The sequence below is a fragment of the Pan troglodytes genome, chromosome 11 (assembly GCF_028858775.2).
Source record: "Pan troglodytes isolate AG18354 chromosome 11, NHGRI_mPanTro3-v2.0_pri, whole genome shotgun sequence".
NCBI lineage: Eukaryota > Metazoa > Chordata > Mammalia > Primates > Hominidae > Pan > Pan troglodytes.
The window spans coordinates 113194917-113219800 of record NC_072409.2 but is presented as its reverse complement, the minus strand read 5'-3'; the positions used below and the strand labels follow the sequence as shown (position 1 = coordinate 113219800).

The window sequence follows — 24884 nt, the reverse complement described above, 5'->3', positions numbered from 1 at the left end:
AAGAGATGGATCTGGACGCAGCTGATAGCTTACCACTGCCCTGTCCAACATGGTAGCTACTAGCCACATGTGACTGTTCAAATTTAAATATAAATTAATTAAGGCCAGGTGCGGGTGCTTACGCCTGTAGTCCCAGCATTCTGGGAGGCCAAAGCAGGTAGATCGCTACAGCTCAAGAGTTTGAGATCAGCCTGGACAACATGGTGAAATCTAATCTCTACAAAAAAAAAAAAAAAAAAAATTAGCCAGGCATGGTGGCCACACCTATAGTCCTGGCTCCTTGGGAGGCTGAGGTGGGAAGATGGCTTGAGTTCAGAAGGTGGAGGTTGCAGTGAGCTAAGATCATGCCCTGCACTCCAGCATGGGTGACAGAGCCAGATCCTGTCTCAAAAAATATATACATTAATTAATTATATTAATATACACATTGATTTAATATGTATTAATTAAAATTAAATCAAATTTAAAATTTCCATTCCTCTGTGGCACTTGCCATGTTTTAAGCCATAAGAACGTTACCATCCACATAGAAAATGTTATCAGTCAGCACTGCCTTCACATAAAGGAATTAATGTTAATGGTGGAAGAATGTAACCATTACTTCGGTGCTAAGAAACTCTACAGGTAATAAAAATGAACTTATTTGTGTGTTATAGGTGGAGAGTCAGGAATTGGGGTAGGAGGCGGCTAGATGAGGGAAAGATGACTATCTTTTGAGGCGTACTTATTATGTGCCAAGGTTTAGGCATAGACCAGGGAAAAATAGAGAAGTATTCTTTTTATATTAGCAGATGTTCCAGTAACCCATTTTATGGATGCGAAAACAGAACCTAAAAGAGGCTAAGTAATTTGCCCCAACTTTGTAACTAGAATACAAAACCAAGTTTGTATGCGTTCCAGTGTTCTTTTTACTGTACTATGCTGCCTGTAAATCTCTGTCAACAAGGAAAATCTCTATAAATCCCAGCCACTGTTCCTCAAAGGTTATTCATTATCTTTCCTTCAAAGTGGGGACTGGGGCTATGTCAATGCAGAGTAATACTCTTTAACTTTTTATGTTAAGATAATGGTAGATCCACATGCAGTTGTAAGAAGTCATATGGTAAGATTTTGCATATCCTTTCAATAATTTTTTTAAATCTGCTATCATACTAGACCCCCTTCTTAGTGCTGGGGCCACAGAGACAAGATCATCCTTTCCCTTAAAGACTTCAGAGGAGATGAGGAACGTGTAAATAAATCATTAATATAGAGTTGGTTAAAGCAAAAATGTAATGCAACTTTCACCTATCCATTAACAAATAATAATAATAATAATGACATTCTGGCCAAGCTACTGTAAAACAGACACTTAACTTGTATCTGTTTTCTCACCTGTAAAATAGAATTAATAATAGTACCTATACTATAGGATTGGTATAAACATTAACAGAACAGTATCTGGACATTCTATTTACTATTTAATATTGTATCAATTGTTGGTATTCTGGTTTCTATTTTTAAATTTTTCTACAATGCACTTATGTAACTTTTAGAGAAAAAAGTTTAATCACTCTTAGTTAAAACAAGTGTCTCATGTTGTAAGCTAGTAGTATATACTATCTTAATTGAAGACACTGAGATGGGACAGCTGATTCACCTTGGAGAAACACAGCGATGTCAGAGAAGAATCACTGAAAGAGAAAGACAATGTCTGAGGTGACTTTTGGAAGCCAAAGATTTAAGAAGGTTGGAAGAGAATTCAAGATAAATGGATTATCAAAAGCAAAGACTTAGAATCTTAGTAATTTAAAGGCAAGAAGGGGACATGAAGGTCATCCAGTCCTACTTTCCACCCTCTGCAGGTCTCCCTTGCAGCCTGCTCGACTGATTCTTAAATGCATTCAGAAAGAGGGTGCTTTCCCATGCAATACTGTGCAGCCATAAAAAGGAATAAGATTATGTCCTTTGCAGGGACATGGATGAAGCTGGAAGCCATCATCCTTAGCAACCTAAGACAGGAATAGAAAACCAAACACCACATGTTCCCACTCATAATTGGGAGCTGAACAATGAGAACACATGGACACAGGGAGGGGAACCACACACACCGTGGCCAGTCAGAATGAGGGGTGAGGGGAGGGAGAGCATTAGGACAAATAGCTAATGCATGCAGGGCTTAAAACTTAGATGACGGGTTGATAGGTGCAGCAAACCACCATGGCACATGTACACCTATGTAACAATCCTACACGTTCTGCACTTGTATCCTGGAACTTAAGGTAAAATTAAATTAAAAAAAAAGAAAGAGGGTGTTTTCCACATTATGAGTCAACCATTGTTGGACAGTTTTATTAGAAACAGTGTCTATATATGTTTATACTTATCTAATGTTGCACTTACATGCATATACATCAGGGCAAAATCCAAGCAACTACTCATACCGGGGGTGTAATAGTCACTTAAGTGTGGTCTACCCAGGTAATATTCCTCAATCTACTGTATGGATGTGGTGTTTGTGCTTAGCTTCTAGATGCCATACAAACATTACTAACTCCATAGTTTTTAAGTGTTGAAAGTTTGGATAAGTGGTAGTATATGGGTTGGGCATGGTGGCTGACACCTGTAATCCCAGCATTTTGGGAGACCAAGGTGGGTGGATCACCTGAGATCAGGAGTTCGGGACCAGCCTGGCCAACATGACGAAACCCCTTCTCTACTAAAAATACAAAAATTAGCCAGGCATGCTGGCGGGCGCCTGTAATCCCAGCTACTCGGGAGGCTGAAGCAGAAGAATTGCTTGAACCCAGGAGGCAGAGGTTGCAGTGAGCCGAGATCACGCCACTGCACTCCAGCCTGGGCAACACAGTAAGACTCTGTCTCAAAAAAAAAAAAAAAAGTAGTATATTATTTCAATTGAAAAAGAAGAAGATAAAAATATGAAAATGGTGATATTTTTACTTTTTTGTTGTTGTTGAGACCAAGTCTCACTGTCACCCAGGCTGGAGTATAGCAGCATGATCTCAGCTCACTGCAACTTCTGTCTCCCGGGTTCAAACAATTCTTGTGTGTCAGCCTCCTGAGTAACTGGGATTACAGGCACCCCCCAGCATGCCCAGCCCAGCTAATTTTTGTATTTTTAGTAGAGACGGGGTTTCACCATGTTGGCCAGGCTGGTCTCAAACTCCTTACCTCCAGTGATCCACCTACCTCGGCCTCCCAAAGTGCTAGGATTACAGGCGTGAGCCACCACACCCAGTCTTTACTTTTTATAATAGTATAATTGGTTCTGAAGAGAAAAGGTGAATTTATGCAACATGCAAAATCTATTATGGCAGTACTCAGCACAATATAAAGAAAAGATAGACTTGGAAAGCAATTAAGTGTGTGGCTAGCAAAACAACATCAATATTGTATACCAAAAAGGGAACGCTAGAAATACATTTAGGAACTTAAAGGCTAAGCCTGGTAAGAAGCTTTACCATAAGCTTGTAGGTCTGAGGCCTATTGCAAGCTAAACAACATCGGTGAATGCCACACTAGCAGATGCAGACCTCATAATGTTACCCGTCTCAACAACTTTGAAGCACAGTTAAAACTCAACTAAATGACAAAGATAGTACCACAAATCAGTGAGGAAATGATGGATTATGCAATTAATGTGTTGAAACATCTGGATAAAAGCTTGGAAAATAAAGTTAGGCCCCTACTTCACTCTTTACATCAAAATTAATTTCTGATGTTAAAACTATAAAAAGAAAAGTTTTAATTACAGAGAGGTGAAGCCTTTTCTAATACTACACAACACCCAGAAATCATAAAATAAAGATTTTTACATGGAAAAAATATTAAAGGAAAAACAGAAAAAATTTGCAATCCATATCACAAGGGTCTTTTTTCATAATGTATTAAGCTCTCCTACAAATCAATAAGAAAAATGTAAACAATTCAATGGAAAATATAGGCAAAGTAGATGAACAGACAGTTCCCAGAAAAAGAAATAGCTTTTAATCACATGAAAAAGTGTTCAATCACATTTATAAGAAATACAAATTAACCCACACATCATTTTCACTTACAAAATTGGTAGAGTTAAAAAAGTATGATAAGACATTTTCAACCATTGATGGTGAATTGTAAATTGGTAAAACTTTTATGGAGAGAAATTTAGCACTACTAATCAAAATTACAAATGTGCAATCTTTGACCTAGTAATCTCACCTCTAAGAATTTATCCTTTATATATCTTGAACATGTGTAAAGTGATGTACATATAAGGTATTTGTTGCATAATTGTCCATAAAAGCAAAGGTAGAAACATCCTGAATGTCTGTCATTAGGAAAGTGCTCAGTGGCTATTTTTTAAATAAGGTAGATAATTGTGTTCAAATATGAAAACATCTTTTATATGGCCAACTGGAAAAGGCAAAGTATATAGCATTCTGTGATTTCTATTAATAATGAAGAGGTACTGAGATGATGGATAAAGGTAGGTATATTTTTGCTTGTATATGTTTAGAATTTTTCTGGAAGGATAGGCAAAAGGTAGTAATAGTGGTTGCTTCCTTGAGGTACACTTGATGTCTTGAAATTATGGTTGGGGAAGACATAAACTTTCTACTGTAATATGGCTTTTTACCTTTAAAATTTTTTATCATGAATGTGTATTAGCTATGCAAAATAAATTGAATCAAAAAACCAATTCCCTGCTCAAAGCAAATTCCTCCCGCTTCTCTCCTCCCCAGTATTTATTGCATCTTTTGTTATCCTTGCATGTTTATATCCCCAACAAAACCAGGAGTTCTTTGACTGCTACAACTGTGTCTCCATCATGTTTGCATAACCAGCATTTGCACAGTGCCTTAATCATGAAAAGGGTTTTTTTTTTTTTTTAAGTGATGTTTTGAAGGATGAAGAAGACCCTTTTTTTTTTTTTAGGTGGAAGTCAGGCTCCCTTTAAATATGGCCTAATATTGCTGAGCAGGGTTGTGAGGCCCTAAAAACACCTTCCTACCATTCCTGGAATTCTACCTTGAAACATGTCTCTATCCTTTAAGAGAAAGGGAGGAGATAAAAAGGAGAGAGAGAGAAGCTGAAGCTGACTCAAAGATCTGACTGGACCTGAGCAGTGCCCCAGGGAGAATTCATCTGAAAAAAAAAAAAAAATATGATCGTGTGAATGGACAAGAAGGAGATGGCTTTAGATCTTATATGCTCTAAACAAAGAGGGAACTGACTTGTCATGAAGTCAGCTTTGTTCCGTTGCTATGTGTCATCGCTGCTAATGGTGAGTTTACCTAGGGCAGAGGCTACCATCTCAGCCATGAAGCTGAAGACACAGGCATCCGTGTTCTATAGCTAATTCAGTTGATTTCATCTCAGCACACACACACTGAGCACTTCCTAAGAGCAAGGTTGACCGACATTTTTATTAGCAGCAATCTCTGCCTTCTTCTGATTACCTAGAGACTTAAGACCACATAATCATCCCCTACCTCACAGGGTCAAGGGAGTGGGGGAGGAAATGGGCTAAGAGGTTCTAAATCCCTCCTAACACTTGCTTCTTCCAAATCAGCAAGATTAGAGCAGTCCACAGCTGACTGCGTTCAGACCCTGCAGGCTGGGCTGGCCTGCCCGGGACCTGAGGAGGGGCAGCGCCGGTGGCAATGTCTGAGCCCCTAGGTGTGCTGGTCTCTGTAAGACAGTGCAGGCCACGTGATCCATCCTCCTAGAGGCAGTGAGCAGGTTCGGGACCCCCACGCCAGCCAGGAGGAAGAAGCAAGGAGTGCAGTTCCGCAGCCATGCTGAAACAGAGCGAGAGGAGACGGTCCTGGAGCTACAAGCCCTGGAACACGACGGAGAGCGAGGGCAGCCAACACCGCAGGAGCGTTTGCTCCCTGGGTGCCCGTTCCGGCTCCCAGGCCAGCATCCAAGGCTGGACAGACGGCAACTATAACTACTACATCGAGGAAGACGAAGATGGGGAGGGGGAGGACCCGTGGAAGGACGACCCGGCGGAAGACGAGCAGCAGGCACAGGAGGTCACCACCGCCGAGCCTGAAGGCCCCAGCGACCCTCCGGCCCTGTTGTCCACGCTGAATGTGAACGTGGGCGGCCACAGCTACCAGCTGGACTACTGCGAGCTGGCCAGCTTCCCCAAGACGCGCCTGGGTCGCCTGGCCACCTCCGCCAGCCGCAGCCGCCAGCTAAGCCTGTGCGACGACTACGAGGAGCAGACGGACGAGTACTTCTTCGACCGCGACCCGGCCGTCTTCCAGCTGGTCTACAATTTCTACCTGTCCGGGGTGCTGCTGCTGCTCGACGAGCTGTGTCCGCGCTGCTTCCTGGAGGAGCTGGGCTACTGGGGCGTGCGGCTCAAGTACACGCCGCGCTGCTGCCGCATCTGCTTCGAGGAGCGGCGCGACGAGCTGAGCGAACGGCTCAAGATCCAGCACGAGCTGCGCGCCCAGGCGCAGGTGGAGGAGGCGGAGGAACTCTTCCGCGACATGCGCTTCTACGGCCCGCAGCGGCGCCGCCTCTGGAACCTCATGGAGAAGCCATTCTCCTCGGCGGCCGCCAAGGCCATCGGGGTGGCCTCCAGCATCTTCGTGCTCGTCTCCGTGGTGGCGCTGGCGCTCAACACCGTGGAGGAGATGCAGCAGCACCCGGAGCAGGACGAGGGCGGCCCCGACCTGCGGCCCGTCCTGGAGCACGTGGAGATGCTGTGCATGGGCTTCTTCACACTCGAGTACCTGCTGCGCCTGGTGTCCACGCCCGACCTGAGGCGCTTCGCGCGCAGCGCCCTCAACCTGGTGGACCTGGTGGCCATCCTGCCGCTCTACCTTCAGCTGCTGCTTGAGTGCTTCACGGGCGAGGACCACCAGCGCGGCCCGACGGTGGGCAGCGTGGGTAAGGTGGGTCAGGTGTTGCGCGTCATGCGCCTCATGCGCATCTTCCGCATCCTCAAGCTGGCGCGCCACTCCACCGGCCTGCGTGCCTTCGGCTTCACGCTGCGCCAGTGCTACCAGCAGGTGGGCTGCCTGCTGCTCTTCATCGCCATGGGCATCTTCACTTTCTCTGCGGCCGTCTACTCTGTGGAGCACGATGTGCCCAGCACCAACTTCACTACCATCCCCCACTCCTGGTGGTGGGCCGCGGTGAGTACCTTCGCCCTGGGCTTTCCCATCCTCTTCCCCAGCCCAGTGAGCTGCTCCTCCCTCCCCTGGTTATCAGCCACCAGGCTTTGGCTTCTGATCCTCGTCTTCCTCGCCACCCCCAATGGCTGCATACAGCTAACAAAACGGCGATGGATGTCAAAGTCTTGGAAAGAGAATCTCAGCAGATCAGTAAGTAACTGAATTTGACTTAGTCGTAGAAATCTCCAAATCTAGATTTAGTCTTCAAACCTTTGAAAAACAGGTTTTAAAGAAGATTCGTCATCATTACTGTTATTTACCAGTTATTGAGCATCCAGTGTCCTGACAAAGCTTCTCATTTTGGCATCACAGCCTTTGAGATGGTTATGACCACCATTTTTTTTTTTTAAGGGGACAAGCAGAAATGGCTTCAGTTTTTGAAAGAAACTGTAGATTTATGCAGAGAAGGAGGTGAGACTTGGCTGAACCCTGTTGACTCTAACTGAAATCCCCACCACCTCTGGTTCCAGTTAAATCTGAGTGTGGAAAGAAGCATCTCAAACTGAAACTTGCTCTGACTTCACTAAAGTTCTTTCACGACCCTGTATTATTGCCCCATTTTACAGATAGTGAAATTGAAGTACAGAGAGTTTGAATGTGGACACACAGCTAGAGGTGGCAAAGCCAGAACTGAAACTCAGGCCTGTCCATCTCCAAACTCCATGCCTTTCCCACACCCAAGCACTGTCTCTTTCAAGTTTTAGTTCTTTTGCACGCATTGCTGAATTTGTACAGTGAGTGTGACAGTTATTTTTTGTCATTGTTTTAGTTCTTTTGCGTGCATTGCTGAATTTGTACAGTGAGTGTGACAGTTATTTTTTGTCATTGTTTTCTTTGGCCTTTGCCTTTTTATAACTTGTGCTGTTTACTCAAATATCTGTATTTTGAGCTGTGGTAGCTGAATCCCTGGAAATAAATGTTAATCAGGTCTTCTCGGATCAATGAATAAGTTGGCATATATGAAGGAAAGAATTGAATGTCTGGTTTCCTTAGTTTTCTTTTGAAAAGCAGATTGTAATACCTTTAAAGACATTAAGCAAATATAACTAGTTTTCCCATGTCAGAAAGTAGATATTTTCAACATTGTGTATGTTATAACCCATAGTCTGGTGTGCACTTCTGAGACAAACCAACCCAAGGCCACTGACAGTGCAATGCAGCATAATATAAGATTTAGAAAACCTGATTGTAGTCCCAGACCTGTCAATAATTAACCATGACCCTGAATAATTAACTGTGAAACCTTAATCCCTCACTTCCAGTCCTGCTTTCTCACCTCTAAAAGGGGAGGCTGGACATGTAAAAGTCTGCAATTCAGTGAGTCTTCCTTCCCTTGAAAGCAGGGAGCTCATATGTACAGAGGATATGTGAGCTTTCTTCAGTGGCAGGATGACACGATGTTCTTCTGAATGAGCTAGGCAAATTCTGCTTCTCTGATCATATTCCAAGTGATGAAAGGTCATCCGTATAGTAGATAAACCATGTGTACAGATGAGGCTCATGGTTGATGATTTGTCCCCAGCAAATGACATTTACTTTGGGGTGACTAAAGCAGGAAAGCAGAAGAGTAAATCCACATGCTGATGATCTGATACAACACTTGAGAGTCAAATTTCTATTCATCTAAACATCTTTAAAGGCTAGTGCATGAAGGCACTGGATCTAGTACACGCTCTGATACTACAGTTTTAACCCACAAAAGTTTTTTCAACCTTTTGTATATTAACAAATACTTTGATAAAAGTTATGTTACTTTCAAACGGATATGGCTAGAGAAAAAATTTTAATTCAAATAAAACACATAAAGAATAATGTTACTCAGGTTGTATTTTTACCAGTCAATTTTTTTGAACTGAATACCCATTGATCTCACTTAAATTTCTGATCTGTTCAATGTACAATGAAGTCTAAACCTTTCAAATTATCTCTTTTTATGTTAACTGGCACTATTTAACTCAAAATCAATGTTTTTCATAAATTTTACAAAAATTGAATCACCAGTTTTTACCAATCATAAATGTTACCAATTATTGCTCTTATCTGTATGAATTTCCTTTTGAAGCCATTATCTCTATCAGCCACTACTTTCATAGGCCAAATTTTGCACATTCCAACCATCCCATTTACAAACCTTACCCTTTATCAATGGTCTTTGTCCATTTTATTCTGAAAATTATTTATACCAGTAAAATTCGTTACAAATTAGATAAAAGACTGATCATTTGTATTTATTTCTAAACTAATCTATGAAAACAATGGGAGCAATTGCCCTTGAATATTCTAAGACCGCTCTGTTCCCCAGGACTGCTATGTTATTAATCCAGTTCTTCTCTGTGCTTCTAACTACACTCCATAATACAGACTAAAGGCTCATATTCTCAACAGAGCAAAGAGAAAAGAACACTTTGAATTGATGTGGACAAAATGTCTTGTTTCCAGTATGTAGATGCAAAGTGAAAAGAAACAAAACATTAGGACCAATTTGTCATGTAACCCACAAAAATTCACCTTATTCATTCACTGAACAGTAAGTTTCTGAGCACCTCCAGTGTGCCCAGCAGTATTCTAAACACTAGGGATACAGGGTAGGAGAAGAAAAAACAATCAAGTTTTTTCTCTTGTGGAGCTTACATTCTGATGGAGAAAGACAGATAATAAATAATTTCAGGTATTGGCATAGCTTGTGTGGGATAACAAGATTGAGAGTGATTCAGGTAGTAGAGTCTGTCTTTAGTGGGATAGTCAGAGAAGCCCTTTTGGAGAAGACGACATTGAGATAAAGTTTGAAAGATGAAAAGAGACTCATCTAAATGCACCTGACTAAACAGATATGACAATCTGAGAAGAGGATTCCTAAAAGTAACTGATCTCGTGGTTTCTAAGCATTTTATTGATCATGCATCTTATTTTTAAAAATTTGGGGCACATACCCATGATAAATGTGTATTTATTTATAAATAAATTAGAAGTTATTTATTTATAAATAAATTAGAAGTTATTTATTTATAAATAAATTAGAAGTTATTTATTTATAAATAAATTAGAAGTTATTTATTTATAAATAAATTAGAAGTTATTTATAAATAAATTAGAAGTTATTTATAAATAAATTAGAAGTTATTTATAAATAACTTAGAAGTTATTTATAAATAACTTAGAAGTTATTTATAAATAACTTAGAAGTTATTTATAAATAACTTAGAAGTTATTTATAAATAACTTAGAAGTTATTTATAAATAAATTAGAAGTTATTTATAAATTAGAAGTTATTTATAAATAAATTAGAAGTTATTTATTTATAAATAAATTAGAAGTTATTTATAAATAAATTAGAAGTTATTTATTTATAAATAAATTAGAAGTTATTTATTTATAAATAAATTAGAAGTTATTTATTTATAAATAAATTAGAAGTTATTTATTTATAAATAAATTAGAAGTTATTTATTTATAAATAAATTAGAAGTTATTTATTTATAAATAAATTAGAAGTTATTTATTTATAAATAAATTAGAAGTTATTTATAAATAAATTAGAAGTTATTTATAAATAAATTAGAAGTTATAAATAAATTAGAAGTTATTTATAAATAAATTAGAAGTTATAAATAAATTAGAAGTTATTTATTTATAAATAAATTAGAAGTTATTTATTTATAAATAAATTAGAAGTTATTTATTGCCATAATAACGATACATCACCAACCACCCTGAAATTCAATGGCTTAAAACATCAAGCATTTATTTAGCTCATGAATTTAAAAGTCAGCGTATACTATGATTTCAACTAGAAGGTTCTTCTCTTTCATGAGGCTGTTGTTACTCATTCACATGCCTGATGGTCAGCGGGCATGAAGGGAAAGACTAGGCCACGTGTCTGCATTCCTCTGGCAGACTCCAGCAGCCACACGTCCATGGCTGTGGCAAAGAACAAGAGAGAGAATGCAAGCCCCATCATGCAAACACTTCTTAAGTTTCTTTTCATGGCATTTGCTCAGCCCATTGGCCAGAGTAAGTCACATGGCCAAGCTGCAAGTCAAAGGGCAGGGCAGGTTAGCCCACCCACCATAGGAGGGCACTGCAAAGTTATATGGCAAACAGCTTAGATACAGAAAGATGTAAAGAATTAGTTCCAATAATGCAATCTTTCTCCTGCAGTAATATATTACTGCTCAAATATATTATACATATCAGAAAGTATACACTCACAAATTGAAACTTTGAAGATGAGATAAAGAAAAATATAATTGGCATTTCATTTCACCATTCTGGGGCTGTATCCTTTGTGAAATATTCATCCCACATTACAGAGAGTTTCTCTTATCCATTCTTTTATGTATTTTTAATACTTTCAGATAACACCAAATCTGACTTGCTTTTAATAATCTTTCTTCTCTCTATGCCAAGGATCCTGCAAACTTTCTCTGTAATTCAACTCAAGGATTTAAGAAAAATACAGTAATTTTCATTATTGTGAATTCTTCTGCAGCTGCAAAACAAATCCCTCCTGGACACTTATGTCTACAAATGCTCATGTATTAGGATGTAGGATAGACCTGTCTTTTTCATCTGTCAAATGGAGGTTATTTGTGAGCACTAATGTAATAGGAAACATATGTAAACTGCTAGCCTATAGTAAGTCTGCAATAAATAGAAGCTACCATAACTGACTAGTTGATAGTCTTTATCACATGGAAGCAATAACCTTTGCCTCTACATTCATTTGGGAAGAAAATAAAACAGAAATGATTCTTTTTCTACTGAGGAAAAGAAAGAACCTATAAAACATACGAGAAAGTCAGCTGTTCCCTCATGGGAGAACTTCTGAGAGTCCAGATAAACAGGCCCACGCCTAAAGCAGCTCCAGCCATCTTGGGGCTCTCTGGATTGCCTGGGGGTAGGAAATGCACGGCACAGCTAAACAAGAACAATGGGCTCTATGATGAAGCTGTAATCATTGGCCTCCTGTGTGGGTATGGTTTTTTTCCTTTTACTTTTTTTTTTTTTAGCCTCAACATATGACCACATTTTTTTTTCTTATTTTTTTTTTTGCCGGGGGTTGGGGGGTGGAGGGCATGGGTATGTTTTCAAGTAGAAAAGAGTAAGTAGACTTTGAATGAACCATTTCCTTCTGAGTTTTCCGGGGCAAGTTAAAGCTGTAGAAACCAAACAGGAAACTATGGCATGAACTCATTCCTTCAAAAACTAACTTCTCAAAAAGAAAATTTATCTCTAGTTGAGGCACCAGATCATTTTGTCCCAGAGACCTTGCTCCCATCTTTGTTTCCCTAAGGTATGTTTTCATTACCTTGCCAATAGGTGGCACTTACAAGATCACTGAAATTATTTTATTTTTGTTCATTGATTGCTTTGAGGAAACCCATTTGAAAAATAAATTAGGTTGCAGTCAGGAAAATAGATACCAAGGTGAATATTTCAAACAGGGAATTTAATACAAGGAAATAGATAGTTGTTATAAGACTAGAAGAAGAAAAAAAAAGAAGACTGGAAAAGCAGAAAGAGAAAACTGAGATAATCCAGAGATTGGTAATTGCAGGGAGTAGCTATTGGCCCTAGAATTGGGAGAATAAATGGGAAAAGGTGTTGCTACCAGAAGCTAAGAGTCCAGAGGAGGGGCCTCTGTGTAGCTGTTGCAAGGACTCCTAAATTGGCACCATGACGCTGATGCCAGGAATGCCAAAAAAAATGCCTGAACCATAGCTATTGGCTGCAATTGGAGGAATGACAGCAGAAACCAGAGGCAGGATTAGAGACCCTTATGTCCTCATACCATCTTCCAGTCTCTCATAGGCAGAACATAACTAGAAGACAGTGGGCAAGAGAATCTGGGAAATGTAGTTTGCAGACTCCCAGTTCTGGAATTATAGAATAAAATACAGAAGGGTGTCAGGCTTGGGACTAAGAGACAACATATAAATATTAGTAGAGTTCTACCTCCTTCAGAAGTAGCACAGGAGCTACAGGCGGGGTAAAGGCTCTTAGGCATTGTTACTACGTTTGATCTTATGGATTCCCAATTTTGGAGTGGTCTCCTTTTATGTCTTTAAAGTATGTTCCTCATGTTAGCCAATATGACATGAGTGGAACACGACAGCATCATTGAGGGCAGGGAGAAATGCAGGGAAGCTGAGGATGTGGAGAGCATCATTATTGCGCACCTTTCTGTGGATAGATTAATAGATCTCAAACTTACATTTGTGGCTTTGCTTTAGCTGTGCACACCTACCGCTTATTGTACCACTTACAAACATGTCAGAACTGTAATATACAGATGAGGGTTGTTATTCTCCTGAAGGTAGTCACCCATGACCTCATTCTAACAGTGATTCCACTAATCAAGACATTCTTTGAATTCCACTGAGGAATTACCTTCAGAGTTTTTGACACATCCACTTGTTTCTATGTTGTTAAATCTTTGTCTTTTTAAGGCTAGATTCAGTATTTAAAAATAGTTAAGACACTTTAGTTTAAGAATGACACTTAGAGTAAACCATCAAGGTGGATATGACCACTTGCTGCTACTGAATCTACTGTGCAGACTATAATTCAAAAGAGGAATTCCAAATATACTTGTTGCAATAATAGCATGAGTAAGTACAGCCTTTGAAGCTGGATCCTTTGAAGGACAACACGTATTGAGGCTTATAATAATTTTATCCAAAAAAGATCCATCTTCACCACCTCTAATTCCTTTGGAAAACATAAAGAGTGTTATTTTGAAAAATAAGTTTTATTCCCTAGGATAAATTCCTGAATGCATGGACTACTGGGTGCCAAGATTGATTCTATTCCTTGTTCTTTATGAGGGAAACAAACTTGTCTTGTTAAATGAGAAATCCAAGTATTCTGAAGTTTTGGAGAAAAATTTGATGCTTATCCTCATAATATATGGCAGGCCAGGATTTGTTGTTTAGTGAGTAAACTGCCAGGGGAAGGTCACATTCTGGCTTTGGGACCCAAGGCTAAGGAAAGTATGTACGTTGACAGCAGAATGGTTAAGTTTCCAGTTTGCAGAGTTGCTGAGCTAGCCAGTTTTCTTCAGTATATTAAGATGGATTGCGGAAATTTTGGTCACATTTCCAAACCCAACTCCTGCTAATGTGACAACTCATTCTGTGAGGTCACTTGGGTCAGTCTGGGGCCTTCAGCTTTTAATTCCCATCTAGGGAGAAATGGCTTGGCCTATGGAATGTGGAAAAAAAGTTCCCCAAAGCCAAGGAATCCTGAGTTCCTCCTGGAGCCAAGGAACAAGAAACAGATCACTTGTTGAGTCAAATTATTCACGAAATAGACAACATATAAATTAACTGTACATTTTCAACAAATTATTGGGGACCAGTCACACATAGCCTCCTAGCAGAAGAGATCTGTTCTCTAAAAATAGAGATTGAAGATATACAAAAATATTTGGATCTCATTATACACATCAGATATTTATTGTTCTTTAAGCCAATTCTCTTTGCTTTTGACTTTTCACTCAAAGTTCAGCCAAAAAAAAAAAAAAAAAAGAAGTTTGGCTTAAGGGTGAAGCAAAGCCAGCAAAGCCAGTGTGCAGAATGATCAAAAGTTGAAAATAAGCAGTTTATCTTAATTATTTTCTTCCTCAGTGTCTTCCTACTCTCTCGCATCCCCGCCATCCTGAACCCTTAAGTGACTTGTTTCCTCCAAGGCCTCTGCATTGGACTTCCATGGATGTCTCATGTTCTAAACCAGGGGTTCCCAATCCCGGGGCTGTGGACTGGTACTTGTCTGTGGCCTGTTAGGAACCCGGCCACACAGCAGGAGATGAGTGGAGGGCCATCAATCATTACCGCCTAAGTTCTGCCTCCTGTCAGATCAAGGGATCTAGGTTGCTTGCTCCTTATGAGAATCTAACTAATACCTGACAACCTGAGATGGAGCAGTTTCATCCCGAAACCATCCCCTCCCCCAACCCCGTCCATGGGAAAAATTGTCGTCCACAAAACCGGTCCCTGGTGCCAAAAAGGTTGGGGACCGCTGTTCTAAACTACCCCTTCCTGCCACTCACTCCTAAATCCAAACTCCCTTTAGGCCTCCTCCAGGGAAAGTTGACTAAACTTTCATCCAGAGGTGTGAGTAATGGTGTTAGTGACAAATGAAAGCTATTGTTCAGCTCACACAACTGGAGAGAGATCAGCCTGGGGTTCTTTGACTTTTGGTGTGGTCAATGACAAGAAACACCCGGACACAGGAAGGGGAACATCACACACCGGGGCCTGTTGTGGGGTAGGGGAGGGGGGAGGGATAGCATTTGGAGATATACCTAACGTTAAATGACAAGTTACTGGGTGCAGCACACCAACATGGCACATGTATACATATGTAACTAACCTGCACATTGTGCACATGTACCCTAGAACTTAAATAAAAAAAAAAAAAAAAGACACACCCACTCATGCAACCAAGAGGACTTTGACATTAACCCACAATCTCACTTTATCACTGCCTCACATCACCCCTTGGTCCAGAAGTTGGGAGAAGGAGATTCTCTACTGGAGCCAGAGGGCAGAGTCAGGGAGGAGCTTGTTTCCACAGCCTGAGGGTCTGATAAGCACAACGTATATAGAGTTGCTGGTGTAGAATGCACTCAATAAATGTTGGTCTTTGCCTCTTCTCAGTGGAGGCCAGCTTCAGCATGGGGGACCCTGGGATTGCATACATGATATATATATAATATTATTGCTTACACACCCTGTGCCAGGCACTCCTTCAATTCCTATAACAACTCTGTGAGGTAGATACCACACATTTCAAAAGTAGAAACTGAGGCCAAGAGAATTTAGGTGATCTGCCCAACTTATTCAGCTGGGAAGTGGATTCAGACCCATAAGTCTACTGTAGTCCGTTTCCTTCAGCTTATCTACACCACATTACCTCTCTTGGATGCCTGCTTGTATTCTGAGCCTGCAGAAAAAGGCTGCATGACCTCTCACAAGAGACAGGGCAGTGAGTGAGAGGAGGTGCATCATCAGCCCCAAAAAGGAGGTATACCCTTCCTTTTTTCGTGGGCTGGATGGAGCTGTGGTTCTTATCAGTGCCCTCAGTTCTGTCCAGCTGGCTCACTTCTCCATTTCATTCTAATCAATCAACTGCACTATTCCAGGTTCAAACTAACCCTTACATCATCAAAACAAAAATATTTACACTGCTAAGCTAACGGCCACCTCAGCATGGATCAACAAGATGACCATATGCTTTACTGCCGTCTGCTGGAAAATTATGGCAACAACTACCCAAATACACAAAGCAAAAGAGTGCCCCCCTGGAGTAGTGCAACGCAAAAATGTTTACAACTGTGAGCAACAGCTCTGCTTAAAAGGCTTCTAGTAATTTAGCCAGTACTCTGGGGATCAGAGGGAGTACATGAGGCATAAAAAACAGTCCCCAAGGAATTTTCACAGGGTTTTCTGTGGTAACTGATAACTAGTCCCATGGGTATCTGCATTTTAAAACAGAAGCTTGTTAACCTAAATAAGTCTCCAATTAGTGGGATTTAAATCAGTATGACAAGAGTAATGGGAAGTATTTCATGCAGGGGTGAACATATTTTTGGTGAGTGATGTCTTACAAAAGTCCCTTTACAAAATAATGAGAGTGTTTCTCCAGACATCTGCAATTAAAGCACCTTCATATAAAGTCTCTCATTTGAACTACATAACAACTTTGAAAAGTGTTATAACTGTCTTCATTTTAAAGATGAGAGGAAGACAATGGAGGAGTTTCATGGCTTTTGTATGCCTGGTACTGTGTTCAGTGCTTTATATTCATTTTCTTATTTAGCCTTCACAAGAATCCTGAGAGTTAGATGGTTGTCTCCTGTTTTAAATAAAAAAAAAAAAAAAGAAAAAGAAAAAAAGAGAGAGAGTGAGTCTGAAGGTTTTGCCCCAGGTCACTCAACTGGAAAGGTTCAGAGTCAGGACTTGAACCCAGGTCTGACTGTTCTAAGCCCAAGATTTTTCCAATACATACAGTGTACAGGCAAACCCAGGGACCTGCTATCCTGAATCTGGTGCCCGCTGAGTTAGGGAGGCAAAGATCATTTACTGAGCACGTTCTACACCAGGTACTTAACATACTATTTTAAATGCTCTTTACAGCAACCATTTCAAATAGGTATTACCTCCTCCCATATCTTACATTCAAATATGCATGAGTCGTAGTCAGGATTTCAGCCAAAGTCTTTCAGCTCCATCCATAGCTTCCATTCTTTTCATGACACAGGTCCTACAGGGAGTCTTCCTGGTACCTCCTAAAGCAGGCTCCATGGGAAGCCATTACACTTCCCATGTGTACCCACAGGGAGGACACTTCCCTGCTTGCTCCTCTCCCTTTCTTCTCCTCCCCGATCTTAGTGCTAACAATTCCATCCTGCTTTCCTTCCTCTACAGGTGAGCATCTCCACCGTGGGCTACGGAGACATGTACCCAGAGACCCACCTGGGCAGGTTTTTTGCCTTCCTCTGCATTGCTTTTGGGATCATTCTCAACGGGATGCCCATTTCCATCCTCTACAACAAGTTTTCTGATTACTACAGCAAGCTGAAGGCTTATGAATATACCGCTATACGTAGGGAGAGGGGAGAGGTGAACTTCATGCAGAGAGCCAGAAAGAAGATAGCTGAGTGTTTGGTTGGAAGCAACCCACAGCCCACCCCAAGACAAGAGAATTAGTATTTTATAGGACATGTGGCTGGTAGATTCCATGAACTTCAAGGCTTCATTGCTCTTTTTTTAATCATTATGATTGGCAGCAAAAGGAAACGTGAAGCAGACATACACAAAGGCCATTTCGTTCACAAAGTTCTGCCTCTAGAAATACTCATTTTGGCCCAAACTCAGAATGTCTCATAGTTGCTCTTTGACTGTGTTGTGTGAAACATCTGACCTTCTCAATGACGTTGATATTGAAAACCTGAGGGGAGCAACAGCTTAGATTTTTCTTGTAGCTTCTCGTGGCATGTAGCTCAATAAATATTTTTGGACTTGAGTTGACTTGAGAAAATTTTTTTTACTTTAAATTTTTCTAAAATTCTTAACTTTCCAGAGGGAGGGAGGGTTACAGCAGAAATTATACAAGCTTTGGAGTTAGACCAACCTTAGTCAGAATCCCAGAGCTACCAGCTGTATGCTTTTAGGCAAGCGACTCTAACCCTTTAAGCCTCAGTTTCTTCAACTGTAAAATGTAGGCAATACTTACCCTGCCAGGCTGAGCAATAATAGTGAGACCCTGCCTCTACAAAAACTTATTCAGAATTATCTGGGTGTGCTGGCCCACACCTGTAGTCCCAGATACTTGGAAGACTGAGGTGAGATCACTTGAGCCCAGGAGTTTGAGGTTAGAGTAAGCTATAACCACATTACTGCACTCCAATCTAGATGGCAGAGTAAGACCCTGCCTCAAATACATAAATAAATAAATAAATAAATAAATAAATAAATAAAACCACCTGCCTTGTAAAATGAGTCTGGGGATAATAGATATGTGTAAATGCTCAATAAATGATAGGTATTAAAATTGTTTAAGTGGATGTTATCTAGTGAAATCTCTAGACCAGTGGTTCTCAAAGGTAAATTCATTCCTCAGAGGCCAGCTAATGCCTAGAGATGGTTTTGACTGCCAATACTGTGAGGGGCAATAAGGGAGACTTCTGGCATCTAGGAGCTAGGGGCTGAGGATGTTGCTAAACATCCTACAAGGCAAAGGACAGCCCCCATAACAAAGAATTATCTGACCCAAAATGTCAATAGTGCCAAACTGGAGAAACTCTTGTCTAGATTTCATATGGGAGCCCCCAGCTTGGACTTGTGAAACATGCCTAAATGTACTAATCCTCCCCCATTAGGAGGAGCCCCCATACTGTCTTCACCAACTCAGGCCTCCTTTTTCTCTCTCTTTTCCACAAAAGGAAGAAAAAAAAATAGCCTACCTCCTGAACAATTGCTGTGGGCAAAAGGAATTAAATCAGTGTGGCCCGCCACTCTCACTGTTGGTGGATTAGAGAACCAGTGCCCACAGGAAATTGGTCCTTTCTCTCCCTGTAACCTTTTCCTTTTCGTTTCTTTGTCCTTCCTTGGGACTGTTAGAAATGGAAGTGTTGAGAATTAAAGACTCCTTTTAACTGAGCACACAAAGATTGCCCTGTAACTGGAGCTTGCCATGCAGACCCTCAAATTTGTCTCGGGGCATGGCTGGACCTATACTTGTGTCTTAAGAATAAACTGATGATTCAAGCAACAGAGAGAGAAAAAAATAAGAATAGTTGCCTACAATGAGAGGCAATTTGGACTGTATATGTAGTATATAACTTTAATATTTAATACAACCCTAAATAAGGTATTGGATTACTCTTTAATTTAGGAAGAAATGGAAGCTTGGAGAAGTTAAGTAATTCCACTACGTTCACACAGCCAGTAAACAGTGGGACTGGGGTTCAAGCCCAGGTCTGTCTGATCCCCAAGGCTCTTGATGGAGGGCTAAACTTGTGTCATCAGCATCACCTGGAGGGCTTGTTAAAGCCGAGCATGCTGGGCCCTGTCCCTGGGGTATGAATCAGTAGGCTTGGGATGGAGCTCAAGGATTTGCATTTCTGACAAGTTCCAGGTGATGCTGATGGCGCTTGAGCGAGGGAACACATGTTGAGAGCCAGGGGTCTAAATCACTTTGCTCTGCCCTCCCATAAGGAGCTATGATTATGAAAGGAGGCTCTAACTGGAAAACTCTATTTAGATCCCACTCCCCCTTACTCCCAAGTGTTCTTATCATCAGCAGTGACCTGGCCTCTGAAGGGTGAACAGAAGCCCTACTGTCCTAACGTTGCCAGATAAAATACAGGATGCCTGGAGTGTCTTACTCTGTACTGCTAAAACAGAATACTACAAGCTGGGTAATTTTCAAAGAACAGACACTGCTCACAGTTCTGGAGTCTGGGAATCCCAAAATCAAGGCATGTGCAGGTTCACTTGTCTGATGAGAGCTGCTTTCTGTTTCCAAGATGGTTCCTTATTGCTGCATCCTCCTGACGGGAGGACTACTCCATCCTCAGGCGGTAGAAGAGCAAGCTTACCAAACACTACATGAATCCCTTTTTATAAGGACCTTACGTGCTTTCAGGAGGGAGGAGCTCTCATGGCTTAATCACCTCTTAAAGGATCCACCTCTGAAAACTATCACATTGGCAACAGCTGAATTTTGGAGGAGACACATCCCAACCATAGCACCAGTTAAATTTCAAGATAAATAATTTTTAGTAGAAGCATTTTGCAAATATTGCATGGCGTATACTTCTACTAAAAAACTGTTTATTTAAAATTCAAATTTAAGGTGTCCTGTACTTTCATTTGCTAAATCTGGCAATCCTGCACTATTGCTTTTGAGTTTCCTCTGATGGATGAAAATTACCCCCAAGTCCTAAAAAACCCACCCAAACAACAGGCCTCTCAGCCAAGGGAGACTTCTCTCCCCTCTTGCCAAATATAAAAGAGATAAATTTCTAATTAGTTTCTTTGCCAGATACAGTCACGCAAACAAAGTTACAACGTGCAGGTCTGGAGCACAGCTTACATAACCACCTAACACCCTCACTGCAGCAGCCGCCTCTTCTTGTCGACCTCCAGCCTTCCTGCTCCTTCTGCAGTCTCCAAGGGGAGGGATTTACTGATGAAATGCATCTGCTGGGGCTGTTACGAAGGGCCAATGTCCATCACCCCATCCCTGCTTGAAGCCCAGACAGAATGGTCCAGACCTTCCCAGCAGAAGAGACTGCCTGAGAGAAAGGAGTAGGGACCTGTGGAGGAAGGGTCAAGAGAGGTCTGATGAAAGAGATGGACTTTTCCAGATCCCTGGGAGGGAATCTTGGAAACGACAATGGCCCACTCCTCCCAATCTCACTGGCCACATCTGCTCAGCACGGCCTTCCCAGCAAGTAAGACTGACAGATCGAAGGAAGTTAAAACAAAAAGAATGTTTCATAAGCCTCACTGTGTACCAGGCACAAAACCAACATTATGTCACTTAATCCTTCAACACTCCTATGACATGGGTTTCAAGGTGGTCATTTACAAAGGCTTAGCTTCCTTTAACTTGACACGGTCTTTGGGTCTGGGTTTGAAACCTGGCTCTGCCATTGACTAAGAGGTTAAGCCATATGACGTTTCCATTTGCATTTTAAAATGTCTGAATAGTGTAATTTCACATGGCATAACTGAATAGTTGTGTGACCACAATTTCCCTCAGCCTCAGTTTCTGCTTCATTTAAATGGAGATGATAACGATGTCTTTCTCAGGGTTGTGGTGGTAATAAAATGATATCATAGATCTCTTAATGTACTATTTGACACATATTTACTGCTCAATAAATTTAGGTCACTATTATCACCATCATCATCACTATTTTGCTAGCTGCATAGGAAAACTATACAAGTCCAGACAGAGTCACCTGTCATCGAAGAGAGGATTCTGTGGGTGAAGACAGCTTTTGAATCCTGTTGCCAGCCCCCTAGCCCAACCAGTGGTATGCACAAGGATCTAGATGAGTCTGCCTAATAGAACTTTCTGTAATGATGGAAATTTTATTATGCGCTGTCTGATGCAGTAGCCATCAGCCATGTGTGGCTAGGGAGCACATGAAATGCAGCTAACATAACTCTGGAACTAAATTTTTTATTACTTAATTTTAATTAATTTTATTTTAGATTCAAACGTCCTTGTGTGGCTGGAGGCTACCAAATTAGACAATGCAGATGTACAGTGCAATGTAGCCTCTTCTTCTGCCCTCATGGTGGGATCTCAGGAGGAGTGTTTGGCTTTTTGTGAAGGAGTAGAACCAAGAAAAGAACAAGAAAACATGACAGTACCCCTGTTCTGGCCCAGCCGCTGGAATGGGTTTCTAGGCCAACAGGTGCAGCATTGTAAATAGATAGCGTTGATGTGATTGGTGGACTGGGATGGCCTCCTTTGTTAAAGAGAAAAGAAAAGAAAATCTTCCAAAGTATAAGCAACAACAAAAAAGAGCTGTGAAAAGACCATCTCCATTATTCAAATGGGTCCCAACCTTCATCCCGAGGGGCTTTGGGGCTCCCTCACTTGTGCCTGCCCAAGGCCATACACATTATCTTCTTAATCTTCTAACCCAGACTGGGCCAAAAACACTTCCCCTGTTTCACCTTAGCTTCAAAAAATAAGTTGACATGTTCACAAGAAACTTTTCTCAAATTTAAGGGGAATGCGTTAGTTATCACCTGCCTCCAAAGATTCCAGGTTCAAGAAAATAGTCTGCATTTTGTTGAGCTCCCAGTTCCCTCCTCCCAGGCTGATGTCCTGGTTCCCCAAGTCGAGGGGAAGGTGGTCCCTACACTCCAGCTTTCCTTTCCCTCCCTGGTTTCCTCTGATGTGATGCTTTTAAAACTCATGTGAATTTTGTATTCTACCTTCTATGTCTATTCTGGTGTGCTGGGCCTTCTCCCTGTGTCCTCCCACAGCCATTATTTACCCTTTTCTGCCCTGCAGCATGACCAAGGGGTCTTGGAGAGAATGTTCTGGGTGTGTACTCCTCACCCTCTCTCTATCCACTGTCTAGTCTAAGCAGCAGTTGAGTTCCTACAGCCGTGGCTCAGTTGAGTAGCCTTGTTTAACCACAGCATTCACAGGTCCTAGAAACACCTTTCCCTCCTGTTGTTCCCTCAGGCCTATGAGTAGTAATGGCCTCCCACTGTTGCTAACTCTTGAATATCTTACCGAGTCTTGTTGGTTCTCTTCATCCAGATCATACCTGTGTGTGTAAATGGAATCTTTATTAAAATCTCTTCAATTAAACTGCTTGAGTGTGCCATCTATTTCCTGCTGGAACCTTAATACATCTTGTATTGTTTAAGAAAAATATATCGTGCATATTCCCCAACTAGCCACCAAATAGATGAGGCATGTTTGTCTGACAGTCACCACCCCAGACTGAGAAAGACAGTCTTCAGATTTATCAACAAAGAGGCATGTCTGCGGGCACAGTGGCTCATGCCTGTAATCCCAGCACTTTGAGAGACCAATATAGGCAGATCACTTGAGGCCAGGAGTTGGAGACCAGCCTGGCCAACATGGTGAAACCCCGTCTCTATTAAAAATACAAAAAAATTAGCCGGGCGTGGTGATGCATGCCTGTAATCCCAGCTACTCAGGAGGGTGAGGCAGGAGGATCTCTTGAACCTGGGAGGCAGAGGTTGTAGTGAGCTGACATCGCACCACTGCACTCCAGCCTGGGTGACAGAGTGAGACCTGGTCTTTAAAAAAAAAAAAAAAAAAAAATGCCATATCCAACTCACAGATGATTGATAGGAAATGATAATCGGCATATCTCAGTGCCAATAAATGATTCATCTCTCCTGTCAAAGGCTTCCGGCTCCACCATCTTTAGGAGAAGTTTTCTGTGACTAAATCTGTTGAGTTCCCTTACACAACCTCATCCCAATATACAAATGGATTTTTGTGAATATATGATGGAATCGTGTGCATAAAATCTGTTCAAATATATGCACCTAGAAACAGAAGTTTTGGTGCCCTCTGAGGACATCAAGAAATCATCTCAACCAGGCTCTTACCTTGATTCAGGTAAGGTTTATTTACCTTGTTTGGCAGGTGGTATAACTGAGACCCAGAGAATTTAAGAGAAATGCCCAGAGATGGATCTGTTTCCCATGCTGCCACCCGCTCCCTATGTCCACAGCAGATATTGTTAATCAATCACATTACTCATTCCCATTGGAAGGCCTTCTTGTTGCAGTTCTCTAGCAACCAATGCAAATCTCTCAGAGTTGACACTCAAGACCTGTTTGTCATCCTAGCATGTGCTTGAGTGTTAAAAACCAGAAAAAAGAACTAGAAATCAGTCTCTATAGTCTCCTAGTGCACTGTTCTTTTTGAAGGATTTCCCTGTAAATTCAGAAAACCTGTGCAGACTACGCTCAGTTATCCTTAATACCTAGTATGTTTTGTTAAGTAAGCCTCTTTGCCTCCTTCTTTTTTTTTTTTTTTTTTCCAGACAGGGTCTCACTCTGTCACCCAGGCTGGCATGCAGTGGCGCAATCATGGCTCACCTCAGCCTCAACCTCCCAGGCTCAGGTGATCATCCACCTCAGCCTCCCTAGTAGCTGGGACTACAGGTACCCACCACCACACCTGGCTAATTTTTGTACTTTAAAATTTGTTGTTGTTGTTGTTGTTGTTGAGACAGGGTTTTGCATGTTGCCCAGGCTGGTCTCCAACTTCTGGGCTCAAGTGATCTGCCCACCTCAGCCTCCCAAAGCAAGAGGATTACATGCATGAGCCACCATGCCTGGCCAAGTGAGCCTCTTCAAGCCTCAGTTTCCACCTTATAACATGGAGATTAAGATTTCCTTATTGGGAGGGTTAACTGATACATAAATGCAAAGTACCTGGCATAATATCTATTATATAATGGGTGCCCGGATCATGGTAGCTCTTATTATTCATATTTTATCAACAGAATGTCCACCATCCACAGTGTGCTCTTCTGTGGTGGTCTTCAGGGTCCCCAGCCATTAGGCTGTTCACAAGTATTTTATTAATTTTCCTGAAATATGTGCATTCTAATTGCATTTCTCCACCACATTCAAGTTATGTGTGACAAATGGCTTGTTTTGGCCAAAAAAATAAGAGCA

The 24884-nt window shown here is 41.3% G+C and overlaps 1 protein-coding gene and 1 long non-coding RNA gene across 2 annotated transcripts in view; one reads left to right on the top strand and one right to left on the bottom strand.

Moving 5' to 3' along the window:
- Nucleotides 1-20279, bottom strand: part of LOC107976598 (uncharacterized) — a 79969-nt gene extending 59690 nt beyond the window's left edge. Inside the window, exon 1 of the long non-coding RNA XR_008536992.2 lies at nt 20131-20279. This is a non-coding gene — a long non-coding RNA (uncharacterized LOC107976598). The remainder of the gene's footprint in view (nt 1-20130) is intronic.
- On the top strand, nt 4879-18204 carry KCNV2 (potassium voltage-gated channel modifier subfamily V member 2). The gene is made up of 2 exons (XM_528530.9): nt 4879-7136; nt 17607-18204. The coding sequence occupies exons 1-2, from the start codon at nt 5781-5783 to the stop codon at nt 17886-17888; spliced, it is 1638 nt and encodes a 545-aa protein (XP_528530.4). The 5' UTR covers nt 4879-5780; the 3' UTR covers nt 17889-18204.
- Nucleotides 20280-24884: the final 4605 nt, after the last annotated feature.

Excerpts from the sequence above, each read along its gene's own strand:
- KCNV2 (XM_528530.9), top strand. The coding sequence starts at position 5,781 with ATGCTGAAACAGAGCGAGAGGAGACGGTCCTGGAGCTACAAGCCCTGG. Across the intron at positions 7,137-17,606 it reads ACTCCTGGTGGTGGGCCGCG|GTGAGCATCTCCACCGTGGG; the intron begins GTGAGTACCTTC and ends CTTCCTCTACAG.